At 41.7% G+C, this 13868-nt stretch overlaps 1 protein-coding gene across 4 annotated transcripts in view; it reads right to left on the bottom strand.

Moving 5' to 3' along the window:
* txndc16 (thioredoxin domain containing 16) overlaps positions 1 to 13868 on the bottom strand; it is a 122787-nt gene that overhangs the window by 107333 nt on the left and 1586 nt on the right. For all 4 annotated transcript variants that reach the window (XM_060828448.1, XM_060828452.1, XM_060828449.1 and 1 more), the window contains exons 2-5: positions 12450 to 12694; positions 8095 to 8177; positions 6672 to 6745; positions 1117 to 1191 (exon numbers count right to left, since the gene is read on the bottom strand). In XM_060828448.1, the coding sequence (XP_060684431.1) occupies positions 1117 to 1191; positions 6672 to 6745; positions 8095 to 8177; positions 12450 to 12606 (389 nt within the window). In that variant the 5' untranslated portion in view covers positions 12607 to 12694. The remainder of the gene's footprint in view (positions 1 to 1116; positions 1192 to 6671; positions 6746 to 8094; positions 8178 to 12449; positions 12695 to 13868) is intronic.

The following is a 13868-nucleotide window of genomic DNA, read 5'->3' as shown; positions in this document are numbered from 1 at the left end:
ACAACCTCAACAAAACTGCACATTGCAATTAAGTTTGGAAGAATTTCTGAGCTAAGGAGCCTTTAAGGATTTCTTAAAAATCAAGGATGAATATTAGAAGCAAGCTAAAAAGAAAAAGATATTTCACAATTTGCCTTAATATAATGCAATAGTTCAGCTTTTCAACATCTTAGTCATTTGACTTACAGGTGGATGTCACTTTCTTACAAGAAGATGTAATCAATTTTCTGGTGAACAGTTACATGCTTTGATGAGTAAATGGGAATCCTCTCAGCAGAAAGTGACACACACCACCCACACAAAGGTATGTTGATCTTATTCGCATTTATGAGCATCAAAAATTGATTATATTGATTATGATTACGTTTCTTTGGATTTTTAACACTATTAATTCAATTTCTCCCACTCACACACACTCAGTGTTTCACAGCTGATGAATTACTTCTGTAAATTAAACACTAACAGTATTGTGTAAATGAAGGGAGCAGCTGATGTGCGTACAGTTTGGTGCCAAAGGCAGCAAAGCTGAATGAATATTTAGCCTGTCTTGGTGAAAGTTGAGAAAGCATGTTGGCCTGGAGCAAAGTCCTGAAGTAAAGTGTCTCAGAACTTCTTTAGTCTGGATTAAGAAAGGTGAATTCCCACTGTTGATTACTATTCCAAGACATGTATGGGTGAAAAAAATATGTGCTTCTGATGATGATATTCCAAATACATACAGAGGAAAGGATCAATTAAAAGGTTAGTGTTATCTGTACTAATTAAAATGCTGGGTTGACACTTGACTTCTCTTTTGCTACATGGCATTTATAAGACTGTACCGAAAGGAAACATAGTGAATTAATGTCATTCAATACAACATCAATTCTACCCAATTCTCTGAACCAAAGTAGTAAATAGTAGCTTATTCTACTAGGTTTTCATCTTTCCAATTAATAAAGAAAAATATCTTGCATGCATGGAGCCCTAACTTAAGGGGTTCAGAACAACTCATACCAACTTCTTCTGAAAATCTAGAAACTTTATTTACTTTTATGTGAGTATTCAATCCTATAATTTTCACTAATTGAATTAACTGAATTTAAAATGTAACAAACCATTTAAGGACATACTTACAATAATATATTTGCTACAATTGCATCCACGTCAAACAATGTATCAGTTGCAAAACTCCTAAGCAATAGATTACCCCTATTAAAGAGAAAACAAATAAATATATTTAAGTATCAGTTAGAAGTTTTCATTAAATAGTTAGTTTCATGGTGTTTTAAGATTTGGAATTACGACCCCTATACATGATTTTTGAACTGTATCATTAGGTTAATATTGCCTCATCCCATCTCTTCCACCAAAATGCATTACTTCACAACTATTTAATCCTATATGCCTCTTGTCTGTCCATTCTGTTGGCCTACCTATGTACTGGTGCAGTTCATCAGTATCATCCAGTTCACCACACCTTCATCAGCAAATTTTGAAATATCTTCCAGCACTGGTCCTTAGTTAAACAGCACTATCTATCATCTTTCTGACTGATAAGAAATCACTTAACACAACACATTACTTTCTGTTTTTCAGGCAATTTTCCAGCCAAACTGATGTTGTTCCTCCTATTTCATGAACCTCAATTTTGTTAACCAATCTATGACATGGAAATTGGTCAGCTTCCTAAAACCCTTATTGAAAAAATCCACTGCCTTCCCTTCATTAGCTCTTTCTGTCACTTTTTCAAAACATTCAACTAAATTGGTCAAACACAATTTGCTTTTTGAAAATCTTTGCTGGCATGTCTTATTTAACTTGTAACTTTCCAAGGCCCTGGACATTTTTGACTAATTCTTGTTTATGAAACTTAACCACCACTGATATTAAACAGTCTAGCCAGTAGCTGATAGGAATGTTATTAAAATAACTCAACAAAGGCTGGTATTCCATTATCAAGTCACCCTTTATTTACACATGGAGAGTCCATGACACTCAAATACTAAGAGCCAGCTCTCAGACTGAACAGAACCTCTGACACACCTGTTTGTATTTGTCAGCCAGAACTCCCTGAATGGACCAGATTAACAGCTCCAATCAGGAAACTCATATCCCATGAGGTGACCTCATTACAATCACTACATCCATCCCCCTCTGAGTCCAAGGATGTAGGCTGGTTCTTTTTTTGTAGCTCCTTCTGGGGTGATGTAGGACCGGGTCAGGTTTTTCCAGAGGCAGCTGTGATATGGGTAGCATGTAACACACAGTAGCTCACCTCTTGTGGCTAAAGTGTGACAGAAGAAATTCAGTCTCCTCTTCATTCCGCAAGGCAGTGACATCCACGAAGTCCACCTCAGATTGCGAGATTTCTTCTAAGCTTGACAGAGAGGGAGAACCCAGATGGAAAGGCAGTCGAGGAACAGGGCACATTTTGCTACCACACCGTTTGAGAGTTTGCAACTTTCATATGGTCCACGTGCTTGTGCAAGACCGTCACATCCACCCAAACTTTATATGTCACTGGACCTGAAGTCACATCAGTCAAGCCTCTTACCCATGTAGGGTTCCTATGCCAAACTTCGTCCCTGAAATAGGCTGTCTATCTTGCTTAGCATTGGCGATCCCGATGCTGTTTCACTATCCCCAGCGACTGGGAAGATCACATCTAACCTGGTGTAGCATCTTCTGCCCATTAGCAACTCTGCTGGAGATACCATTATAGTTCCATGAGGGGGTGATCCTATAATCAAATAGGAACTGATATCTAGTGGAACTGTAAGGTGTTTCTTCAAACCTGCGTTAAAAATTTGGATTGCTCTTTCTGCCAGATCATTGGATGATGGATGGTATGGAGCTGTCATTATTATTACGATTACCATTTGGCTTTAGGAAGTACTCAAATTCCCTCCATCATTCACTGAAACATTACACAGGCTGACGATACCCCAAATGGTCGTCTCATATATTGGTACTAACACATGGGTATGAATTGTAGTATGCATCTGGCAATCCAAAAACAATTACAAGTTCGCATGGCTCATGTTCAGCTTTGTGAAGGACAGCTCTCTTGCCAGCTTTGCATATAAATCCTCTGTGTGGGGGATTGGTATTTATCCAGCTGCAAAAATTTGTGTAAAATCCCCAAAGACAAACTGAGCCATCAGCCTTCACAATCAATTCAACTGGTACTGCCCATTCAGCAAACTGGACTGCTTTGATGATTCCTTCACTTTCCAGCCTTCTGATTTCTGCCTGTACTTTTGCCCATTAAGGCAAGTGGCACTGGGTGAGCCTTGTAAAATTGTTGAATTGCTTCCTGGTCAACATGCAAGGTGGCCTCAGTTCCTTTGCTAGTCCCTAGACCTTCCAGAAAATCTTCCAGGTATTTAAATAGGACTTCACTCAGGCAGTTACTTTCTAATTGAAAAAGATTAAGCAAGTCCTTCCCCACCATTTCATCCCATCAGGCTTGGGTCCGAGCCTTTTACTACAATCAGTGGTAACTGAACCAACTGCTTGTCATAAGAGACCGGAACTAACGTTATACCCTTAATCTATAAGTGTTACCCTTAATCTATAAAGGCATAGGTTCTCAGTTGAGCCGAGGCCTTTTGCAAACTTAAGGTTGGGATTCCAGGATGAATTTTGTTAAAGGTTGGTTCTGTGATAACTGAAGTTGCCACGCCGGTATCATCCTCCATTAGAACCAAGTAACCATTTAACCAGACATTTAATATGATTGGCTCTGATTGGATGATGCTAAGTAATTTAATTGTTCCAAACAAGATCTAGATGGACTTTCCAGGATTGAAAATGTGTTGCTGGTTAAAGCACAGCAGGTTAGGCAGCATCCAAGGAACAGGAAATTCGACGTTTCGGGCCAGAGCCCTTCATCAGGAATGAGGAGAGGGTGCCAGGCAGACTAAGATAAAAGGTAGGGAGGAGGGACTTGGGGGAGGGGCGATGGAGATGTGATAGGTGGAAGGAGGTCAAGGTGAGGGTGATAGGCCGGAGTGGGGTGGGGGCGGAGAGGTCAGGAAGAGGATTGCAGGTTAGGAGGGCGGTGCTGAGTTCAAGGGAATCGACTGAGACAAGGTGGGGGGAGGGGAAATGAGGAAACTGGAGAAATCTGAGTTCATCCCTTGTGGCTGGAGGGTTCCCAGGCGGAAGATGAGGCGCTCTTCCTCCAACCGTCGTGTTGTTATGTTCTGGCGATGGAGAAGTCCAAGGACTTGCATGTCTTCGGTGGAGTGGGAGGGAGAGTTAAAGTGTTGAGCCACGGGGTGGTTGGGTTGGTTGGTTCGGGCTTCCCAGTGGTGTTCCCTGAAGCGTTCTGCAAGTAGGCGGCCTGTCTCCCCAATATAGAGGAGGCCACATCGGGTGCAGCGGATGCAATAGATGATGTGTGTGGAGGTGCAGGACTTTCCAGGATGTACATTTTCCAGTATACTGGCCTCAGAGTCCTTTTGCTCAATTTAGTTTGAGTGGGACTCTTTTGCTGTCTTGAGTCTGCACACCATCAGCAACTATAATGGCTTGCCAGCCAGGATCCTGAAGAAAGTGTAACCGTTTGGCTGTGGTTTGGCTTTGTTTTGGGGTTTCGGTGTGGGGCTGATCTAGAGTCCCTCTGTTCAGGTTATGTCCTGAGTGAGGCTATGCAATTGCCTTCACTCAAGTGGTGTTCCGCAAGCTCAGTCACCCTGGTGAGGGTGTCCAATTCCATCAGAATACCCTGTAACTCACATGCTCCACTTGCTGTATTTTCCAATGATAAAACCAGTTTTCATGCCTGTTTGAAATCCAGTTAGGTCTCAGCTAGTAGGTGCTTTTGCACAGTTACATCATTAATCCCACACACCAAACAATCTCACAATATCTAATTAAGGTTTAAACCAGTCATATGCTTTTGCCAGTCATCTTAACCCAGTCAAAAATCCCGATACACATTCCCCTGGTCCTCAAATTGGTTCTCAAGTAAAACCAATAGGGTCTCAAAAGTAGAGGAGGCCAGGGATCGTAATATCTTTAACTAAATCTGTCAACTCTTGAAAGGTTTTAGTATCTGGTGCTTCAGAGAAAGTTCAGCTCCTAATAATCGAAAAGGTAAGGCTCCACAAGCCATCAGGAAAGTTACTCATTGTGTTTCATCTGCCCCAATGTTATTTGGCCACAAAAAAAAACCACATTAATTGCACATCCTGGGCTTCCACTTTGACAGCAGAATCAAATGAAGCAAACTTCCCAAATAATGGCATGATGCTAGAAATGTTTACCCACAACTCAAAGAAGACAGTCGAGAGTGAATGTCTTTAGGTACATGTTTTTCCCTCATTACCACTGAAATAATTCCAAAAGGCCAGTATCCCACCACCAAGTCACTCTTTACTTACACGTGCAAAGTCTTTAACACTGATTCAACTTCCTGAGAGCCAGCTCTGAGCGAACAGAAAGCCTAACATTCTTGTTTTTGTTATCAGCTAGGGCTCCCTGACTGGGCCAGATTAACAGCCCCAGTCAGAGAACTGATATTCTATGAGGTCAACCTGGATGACCTTATTACAATCATTACATTTGTTACATCATCCTTGTACAAGGATGTCCCATTTCTCTGTAATTCTTTGTCATACCCCCACTTCTAGGTAAAATTACTAGATTATGACAATGAATCCACTATCCCCACCCCACTTCATTTATTAGCATGGATTGCACAGGATTCAAGTCAGGCAATTTATTCACTAACTATTTACAGCCAAGAAATCCTTCCTAACAACTTTCACACCATCCACTACCTTTATTATCTCCATTTCTATTGATAATTTGACCACGTCAACTTCTGATAAAACACAAATATAGTTTTTATTAAGTGTTCTAGTTTTGCCTGTACCCTATGCATATATCATTTTCACTTTCCTAATAGGTCTCCCGCCAAGCCTCTTATTCCTGCATACTAATTGAAAGCCAGTAGGAGGATCTTTGGCCAAAACAGAAAATGCTGGAAAATCTCAGCAGGTCTGGCAGCATCTGTAAGATGAGAATAGAGCTGACGTTTTGAGTCTAACTGAGTCTAACAGAAATGTCAGCTCTTTTCTCTCCTTACAGATGCTGCCAGACCTGCTGAGATTTTCAAGCATTTTCTCTTTTGGTTTCAGATTCCAGCATCCGCAGTAATTTGCTTTTGTCAAGAGGATCTTTGGGTTCCCTTTCTATATTAACTTCAGTTTTATTCTTATTCTCCCATTGCCAAGCTTATTTTCTTCTTCACTTCCCATGTCAATTTATTGTATATGACCTGGATCTCACTTGAATAATTTACACATCATTGACCCTTTTCTCTTTCATTATATTGTCAATCTACCAGATCATTTTAAAGAACCCAGGATTTTGCTCCCTCTGCATTTTGCTCTTGTTAGAATGTGCCTAGTCTATATTTTAAACAGTTCTTCCTTAAGATCACACATTGCTCTGTTAAACCTCAAGAAAAGCTAAAATTAATGTGATTTTTTCAGGCGCTTTCAACCTTTTTGATTGTTGATTCCTCATGAATTTTATGGAAAACTGCACTGGCAAATATATTGTTTGTTAATATAAACTGCAAGGGAACAAAATAATTAGCTGGACTCGAAGCAAATAATTGAAATAAAACATTCTGGTGTTTCATTTAGAAAATAGTTATAAAAATGTTAATTTACTGGAAAAGGTATGCTTTCTTCAGGATATCTTCATCTTCACAGTATTTTGGTACTGCTTCTATGGCACAGTCAACCTAAAAAACAGCAATGTTTTAGTGGGATAATACAAAACTGATAATACGGCAAAATGGCTACTAACCAAAAACTGCCTCTTATCGAGTCACAGAGATGTACAGCACAGAAACAGACCCTTCAGTCCAACCCGTCCATGCCGATCAGATATCCCAACCCAATCTAGTCACACCTGCCAGCACCTGGCCCATATCCCTCCAAACCCTTCCTATTCATATACCCATCCAGATGCCTTTTAAATGTTACAATTGTACCAGCCTCCACCACTTCCTCTGGCAGCTCATTCCATACACGACCACTCCTCAGCCCATTGGCCCATCTGTTCAAGTTCACGTTGTACTCAAAGGTAACCTTCTTTGCTATCCACTACACCTGCAATTTTTGTGTCATCTGCAAACTTACCAACTATACCTCTTATGCTCACATTCAAATCATTTATATAAATGACGAAAAGTAGTGGACCTAGCACCAATGCTTGTGGCACTCCACTGGTCACAGGCCTCCAGTCTGAAAAACAATCCTCCACCACCACCCTCTGTCTTCTACCTTTGAGCCAGTTCTTTGTCCAAATGGCTAGTTCTCCCATGATTCCATGAGATCTAACCTTGCTAACCAGTCTCCCATGGGAAACCTTGTTGAATGCTTTACTGAAGTCCATGTTGATCATGTCTACTGCTTAGCTCTTCTTCCAACTCGTTTCTTAAACAAAAGCTTTTCTGTCTATTTTCTCTTCCTCTATTCTGTAGTGCAAGACCACACAGAAACCAGTTTACTGATATAATTCTTCAGGGAGTGACATTGATGCTACATCAGCTCAAACTAAGATTATGCTGGTAGTGCTTGAGAGGATGGTAAAAGCCTTCTTGAAACCATGCAATCATTTATTTGATACTTATTAGGCAAGTTGATTTCTTAAATCTTCTGATGTTTTGCACCTTCACTGAGTCTACTTATTTTTTGAGGCAGGTACTCTCCAGCAATAGCACAGCATAAAAGCAACTCAGCTAGCACTTCCATCAGTTTTCATTTTGAGCAGGTAACCTCTAATTAGTGTATCTGTGGGTCAAGATGTTTGGGATTCAAAACCCAAGGCTGTACAGCTAAGATAAACTATGTAGAATTGCATTAGGGTTGCACTGTGACAAATACTGTAATCTCCGGATTGTTGTATTTTCATTTGCATTGTTTTACATTAATATTTCCGTTAATATTTAATTAGGTTTTCATAAAGGAAATGAGAACTGAGATTCTCTCCCCACAACCCTCAGTTTTGTATTATTATCACCTAACACTCAAAGAAAAATCACACTTTGAAAGTAAAATATATTACAAAGAAGTAATTTTAATTCACCTGAGCCACTGTGATGCCATACTCTTCAAGTGATTCTGATGATTTTTTGAGTTGTTCAAGAAAATGTCTGATTGCTGGATTTGCTGAAACAAGGAAACAATAAAGGCTTCTAGTGGTTTGAATACTTACTCTTGTAATTCCTGTACAGCAGGTGATCAGACAAAGATAAAGAAAAGCTTACATTCTACCTTTTCTTAAAATAATTTACTTACTTGGCTTTATTTAAGTTCAATTTGCCTGATGTAATTTTGAAACAATTAAGTTTTTAATAAAGAAGAGGGAGAGTGAACCAGAAAGTAACTTTCATTGACATGGAGCCATTCATATTCTCAGATAACCCCACAATAAAGCACTTTTGAGCAATATTCAGGACTATTTTGTGAGCAAAGATGGCAACATAAACCCTACAAACAGCAGTGAGGTAAAGGACCAGATAATTTTTGTTAAATAATTCTGGTTGAGGGACAGATAGCTAGACAATAACTTGCATTTGTATAGGTCCTTTAACAAAATGTCCCAGGTGCTTCATAGAGGCATTTTAAAATGAAATATGAGGCCAAGCCACATAATGACAATAATAGGGCAGATGACCAAAAGCTTGGTCAAAGGTTAATCGAAGGAAGATAGTGAAATAAAGATGTAAAGAGATTTAGGGAGGGAAATCTAGAGCTAAAGGCTTAAGCTGATGAAAGCACAGACACGAGTGATGGCAAAATTAAGCAGGGATCCTTAAAAGACTAGTCAGTGTAAAAGAAGCACAGATAACTTGAAGGATTTAAGACTGGGTCAGGTTGCAGAAGTAGGGAGGGATAATGTCATAGAGGGATTTGAAAACAAAAATGATAATTTTAGAAAGTGATCTTGCTTACCAGAAAGGAAATCTAGGTCTGGAATGTGTGAACTAGACTTGGTGTAAGTTAAGATACTGGAAACAAAGTATGGGATTTATATTGAAAGTGAAGGGTGTGTGGCCAGCTATGAGTATATAGGAATAGGACGTGCCCTATTCTTTGGCAAATAGTGACATGGGGACTTGCATGCTGTTCCTAATTGGCACACCGAACCTCAGTTTAATGTCACATTCAAAAGGCAGTATCTCTGATATTGTAGCAGTCATTCAGTATTGCAGCAATCAACATTATTTATGTGTCATCCTGCAATCCTATGATACAGAGACAACTGTACAACAACTAAGCCAAGACTAAATTAGAGACATAAAAGGGGAAATTATAAAAATTATCATCCACATAATCTGTCAGATAATGAGTATCATTCATCAGGACAACTGACATCAATCAAACTATTTCCATGTTGATTTAATTTTCAAATTTAAACTGAAATGAACAATAAAATTCAGGTGAATAATTCTAGAAGAAAACTTAACTCAAAAGCTAAACTGATTCTTTTCAGGTGGTTATTAATTTCCCGACAAGGAGCAGAAAGAGGTTTATATGTTTCTTCTAGGACTTGAAATTTAATTTAGAAGTAAAATTAAGTAAATATGATAGAGTTATGTTTTCAAGAGTGAGTTTGATTCAGGATTAGAGCTGAAAAATGTGTTGCTGGAAAAGCGCAGCAGGTCAGGCAGCATCCAAAGAGCAGGAAAATTGACATTTTGGTCATACGCCCTTCTTCAGGAACGAGGAGGGTGTGCCAAGCAAGCTAAGATAAAAGGTAGGAAGGAGGGACTTGGGGGAGGGGCGTTGGGAATACGATAGGTGGAAGGAGGTTAAAGTGAGGGTGATAGGCTGGAGAGGGGGTGGGGGGCAGAGAGGTTGGGAAGAAGATTGCAGGTCAAGAAGGTGGTGCTGAATCCGAGGGTTGAGACTGAGATAAGGTGGGGGGAGGGGAATGAGGAAGCTGGAGAAATCTGCATTCATCCCTTGTGGTTGGAGGGTTCCTAGGTGGAAGATGAGGTGCTCTTCCTCCAGGCATCGTGATGCCATGGTCTGGCGATGGAGGAAGCCAAGGACCTGCATGTCCTTGGCGGAGTGGGAGGGGGAGTTAAAGTGTTCAGCCACGGGGTGGTTGGGTTGGTTGGTGCGGGTGTCCCAGAGGTGTTCTCTGAAACGTTCCGCAAGTAGGTGGCCTGTCTCCCCAATGTAGAGGAGGCCACATCAGGTGCAGCAGATACAGTAAATGATGTGCGTGGAGGTGCAGGTGAATTTGTGATGGATATAGAAGGATTCCTTGGGGCCTTGGAGGGAAGTGAGGGGGGAGGTGTGGGCGCAAGTTTTGCATTTCTTGCGGTCGCAGGGGAAGGTGCCAGGTGTAGAGGTTGGGTTGGTGGGGGGTGTGGACCTGATGAGGAAGTCGCAGAGGGAGTGGTCTTTCTGGAACGCTGATAGGGGAGGGAAGGGAAATATATCCTTGGTGGTGGGGTCTGTCTGGAGGTGGCGGAAATGACGAAGGATGATCCGATGTATCTGGAGGTTGGTGGGGTGGTAGGTGAGGACCAGTAGGGTTCTGTCCTGGCGGCGATTGGAGGGGCAGGGTTCAAGGGCAGAGGAGCAGGAAGTGGAGGAGATGCGGTGGAGAGCATCGTCAACCACGTCTGAGGGGAAATTGCAGTCTTTGAAGAAGGAGGCCATCTGGGTTGTTCAGTATTGGAATTGGTCCTCCTGGGAGTAGATGCGGCGGAGGCGAAGGAATTGGGAATATGGGATGGCGTTTTTACAGGGGGCAGGGTGGGAGGAGGTGTAACCTAGGTAGCTGTGGGAGTCGGTCGGTTTATAGTAAACGTCCGTGTTGATTCGGTCGCCCGAGATAGAAATGGAGACGTCTAGGAAGGGGAGGGAGGAGTCTGAGATGGTCCAAGTAAATTTGAGGTTGGAGTGGAAGGTGTTAGTAAAGTGGATGAACTGTTCAACCTCCTCATGGGAGCACGAGGTAACGCCAATACAGTCATCGATGTAGCAGAGGTGGGGGAGTGGTGCCAGTGTAGCTGCGGAAGATGGACTGTTCCACATATCCGACGAAGAGGCAGGCATAGCTGGGGCCCATGCGGGTGCCCATGGCTACTCCTTTGGTTTGGAGGAAGTGGGAGGATTGGAAAAAGAAGTTGTTCAGAGTGAAGACCAGTTCAGTCAGTTGAAGGAGGGTGTCAGTGGAAGGGTACTGGTTGGGTCGGCGGGAAAGGAAGAAGCGGAGGGCTTTGAGGTGTATAGGGATTGGATGTCCATGGTGAAGATAAGGCGTTGGGGGCCGGGGAAGTGAAAATCATGGAGGAGGTGGAGGGCATGGGTGGTGTCCCGAACGTAGGTGGGGAGTTCTTGGACTAAGGGGGACAGGACTTTGTCGAGGTATGCAGAGATGAGTTCAGTGGGGCAGGAGCAGGCTGAGACAATGGGTCGGCTGGGGCAGTCAGGTTTGTGGATTTTGGGCAGGAGGTAGAAATAGGCGGAGCGGGGTTGTGGGACTATGAGGTTGGAGGCGGTGGATGGGAGATCCCCTGAGGTGATGAGGTCTGGGAGATGATGGTTTGGTGGTGAGAGGTGGGGTCATGGTCAAGGGGGCAGTAGGATGAGGTGTCTGCGAGCTGGCGTTTAGCCTCAGCAGTGTAAAGATCAGTGCGCCCAAGTCCTTGGCCTCCTCCATCGCCAGACCATGGCGACACGACACCTGGAGGAAGAGCGCCTCATCTTCCGCCTAGGAACCCTCCAACCACAAGGGACGAATGCAGATTTCTCCAGCTTCCTCATTTCCCCTCCCCCACTTTATCTCAGTCCAAACCCTCAGACTCAGCACTGCCTTCTTGACCTGCAATCTTTTTCCCGACCTCTCCGCCCCACCCCCTCTCCGGCCTATCACCTCATCTTAACCTCCTTCCATTTATTGCATTCCCACGCCTCCCTCCTCCCTACCTTTTATCTTAGCCTGCTTGGCACACCCTCCTCAGTCCTGAAGAAGGGCGTATGCCCAAAATGTCGATTCTCCTGCTCCTTGGATGCTGCTTGACCTGTTGCACTTTTCCCGCAACACATTTTTCAGCCCTGATCTCCAGCATCTGCAGTCCTCACTTTCTCCTAGTTGATTCAGGATGAGCATATTTTTCTATTTATTGTATTTACGCTTTAAATAAACATAATCTGCATACAGAGTAAATCTTACATTATAATGTTGAAATAATGATTCTTAAATCCAATCTTGGAAAAGTACCAATGACAGTGTGCCATTTCACAGCCCTTATGGCCTCTGAGAAACTGTGAATTTAGTAACACGTAATTCAGAATCATAAATAATATAATCTCTGTCACAATTATCAGAGATCTAAATTGGAGTAAACACAAACTCAAGATGAACAGTTTTATTCAATTTACCCAAAACAAGCATTTCCCAAGTCAGCTCATACATACCTGTTTTTTTGAAATATATTAAAGATGTTTTTCCTGACTGTAGAATGTTGATGAAGTGTTGCTGATTTAAGGTATGCAATTTCTTTGTACAAATAATTACATTACAATACCCAACATATAGTAAGATCAAACAATGGTAGGAATGCCATTGGACCATTTTAACTGATAGACAAAGGCAGTTGAGATCCAAAGAATTGCTTAAATGTGTTGAATGAATTCCTCAACAGCATTGTTAATATTGCAATCTGGAAAACAAAAATTATCAATAATAACTAAGATATATTCCAAAAATCACATTAATTTCCCCATTCTGCTTCATAATGTTACCAGTCTCACACATTTAAATCTAAATGAACACACTATATGTTAAAATTGCTCCAATGCATTAGACACACAAAATATCAATGAAAACTAGTCTTCTTATTCTAAGGTAGCCATGATGTAGAGGTGCTAGTTTTGAACTGGGATGGACAAAATCAGAAGTCAAACAACACCAGGTTATAGTCCAACGGTTTATTTGAAATCACAAGCTTTTGGAGTACAGCTCCTTCATCAGGTGAAGTGTGACTTAGATCAAGAGTCAACTCATTAAGTCATTCAATCAAATGATTAACTGACCATTTTAACTGATAGACAAAGGCAGATTCAGAGGAATAGAGTTAGAGTACAGGTTTTGCAGGACAGAAACATGTTGCATAACTAGGAAGAACAAGTCCACAAAGAGATGTTAATAATAAATTGAATGTTTTGGAGTGGCGATGGATAAGTGTTAATATCATGTAATAAAATATAGGTAGCATATTTCCAGAAGAGCTGAAATTCATGGAGCATGGGGACGTCTTCCAATAAAGCATTGTAATAGTGACATCTGAAGCTGATAGACACACAGAAGACTGTTTATCAGAAACTGAGATGGCAGCAGAATTGAAAGACAGGATGGAAGTAGTCTTCATGATGAAGCAGTTATGAAATAGTGTCAAATTAAATGTTGAGGTTTTGAACAATATGGTTCAACTTAACAGTGTGTGGCCAGACTGGGAGATATGACTGATGTCAAGGAGTTTGAGATAGCGACTGAAGACAGTGCCAATATTTTCAGTCTTTCCAATATTTTAAATGTGTAGCTCAGCTAAGACTGGATTTTAGACATGTAACCTAACAACACAGAGGCAGCAGAAGGGTCCACAGAATTGCTGGAAAGGCAAAACTTGTCTATTCCTGGTGAAGGGCTTTTGCCTGAAACGTCGATTTTCCTGCTCCTCAGCTGCTGCTTGACCTGCTGTGCTTTTCAGCACCACTCTGACCTAAAGTCTGGTTTCCAGCATCTGCAGCCCTCACTTTTGCCTAAACCTTGTGTCATGAATATCCGAGTGGAAATGCAGTCCAGCTCTGCAAATCATATTTTCAAGAGGAGCCTAT

Source organism: Hemiscyllium ocellatum, chromosome 8, assembly GCF_020745735.1.
Source record: "Hemiscyllium ocellatum isolate sHemOce1 chromosome 8, sHemOce1.pat.X.cur, whole genome shotgun sequence".
NCBI lineage: Eukaryota > Metazoa > Chordata > Chondrichthyes > Orectolobiformes > Hemiscylliidae > Hemiscyllium > Hemiscyllium ocellatum.
The sequence above is the reverse complement of the archived record's forward strand: the minus strand, read 5'-3'. Positions and strand labels throughout refer to the sequence as shown.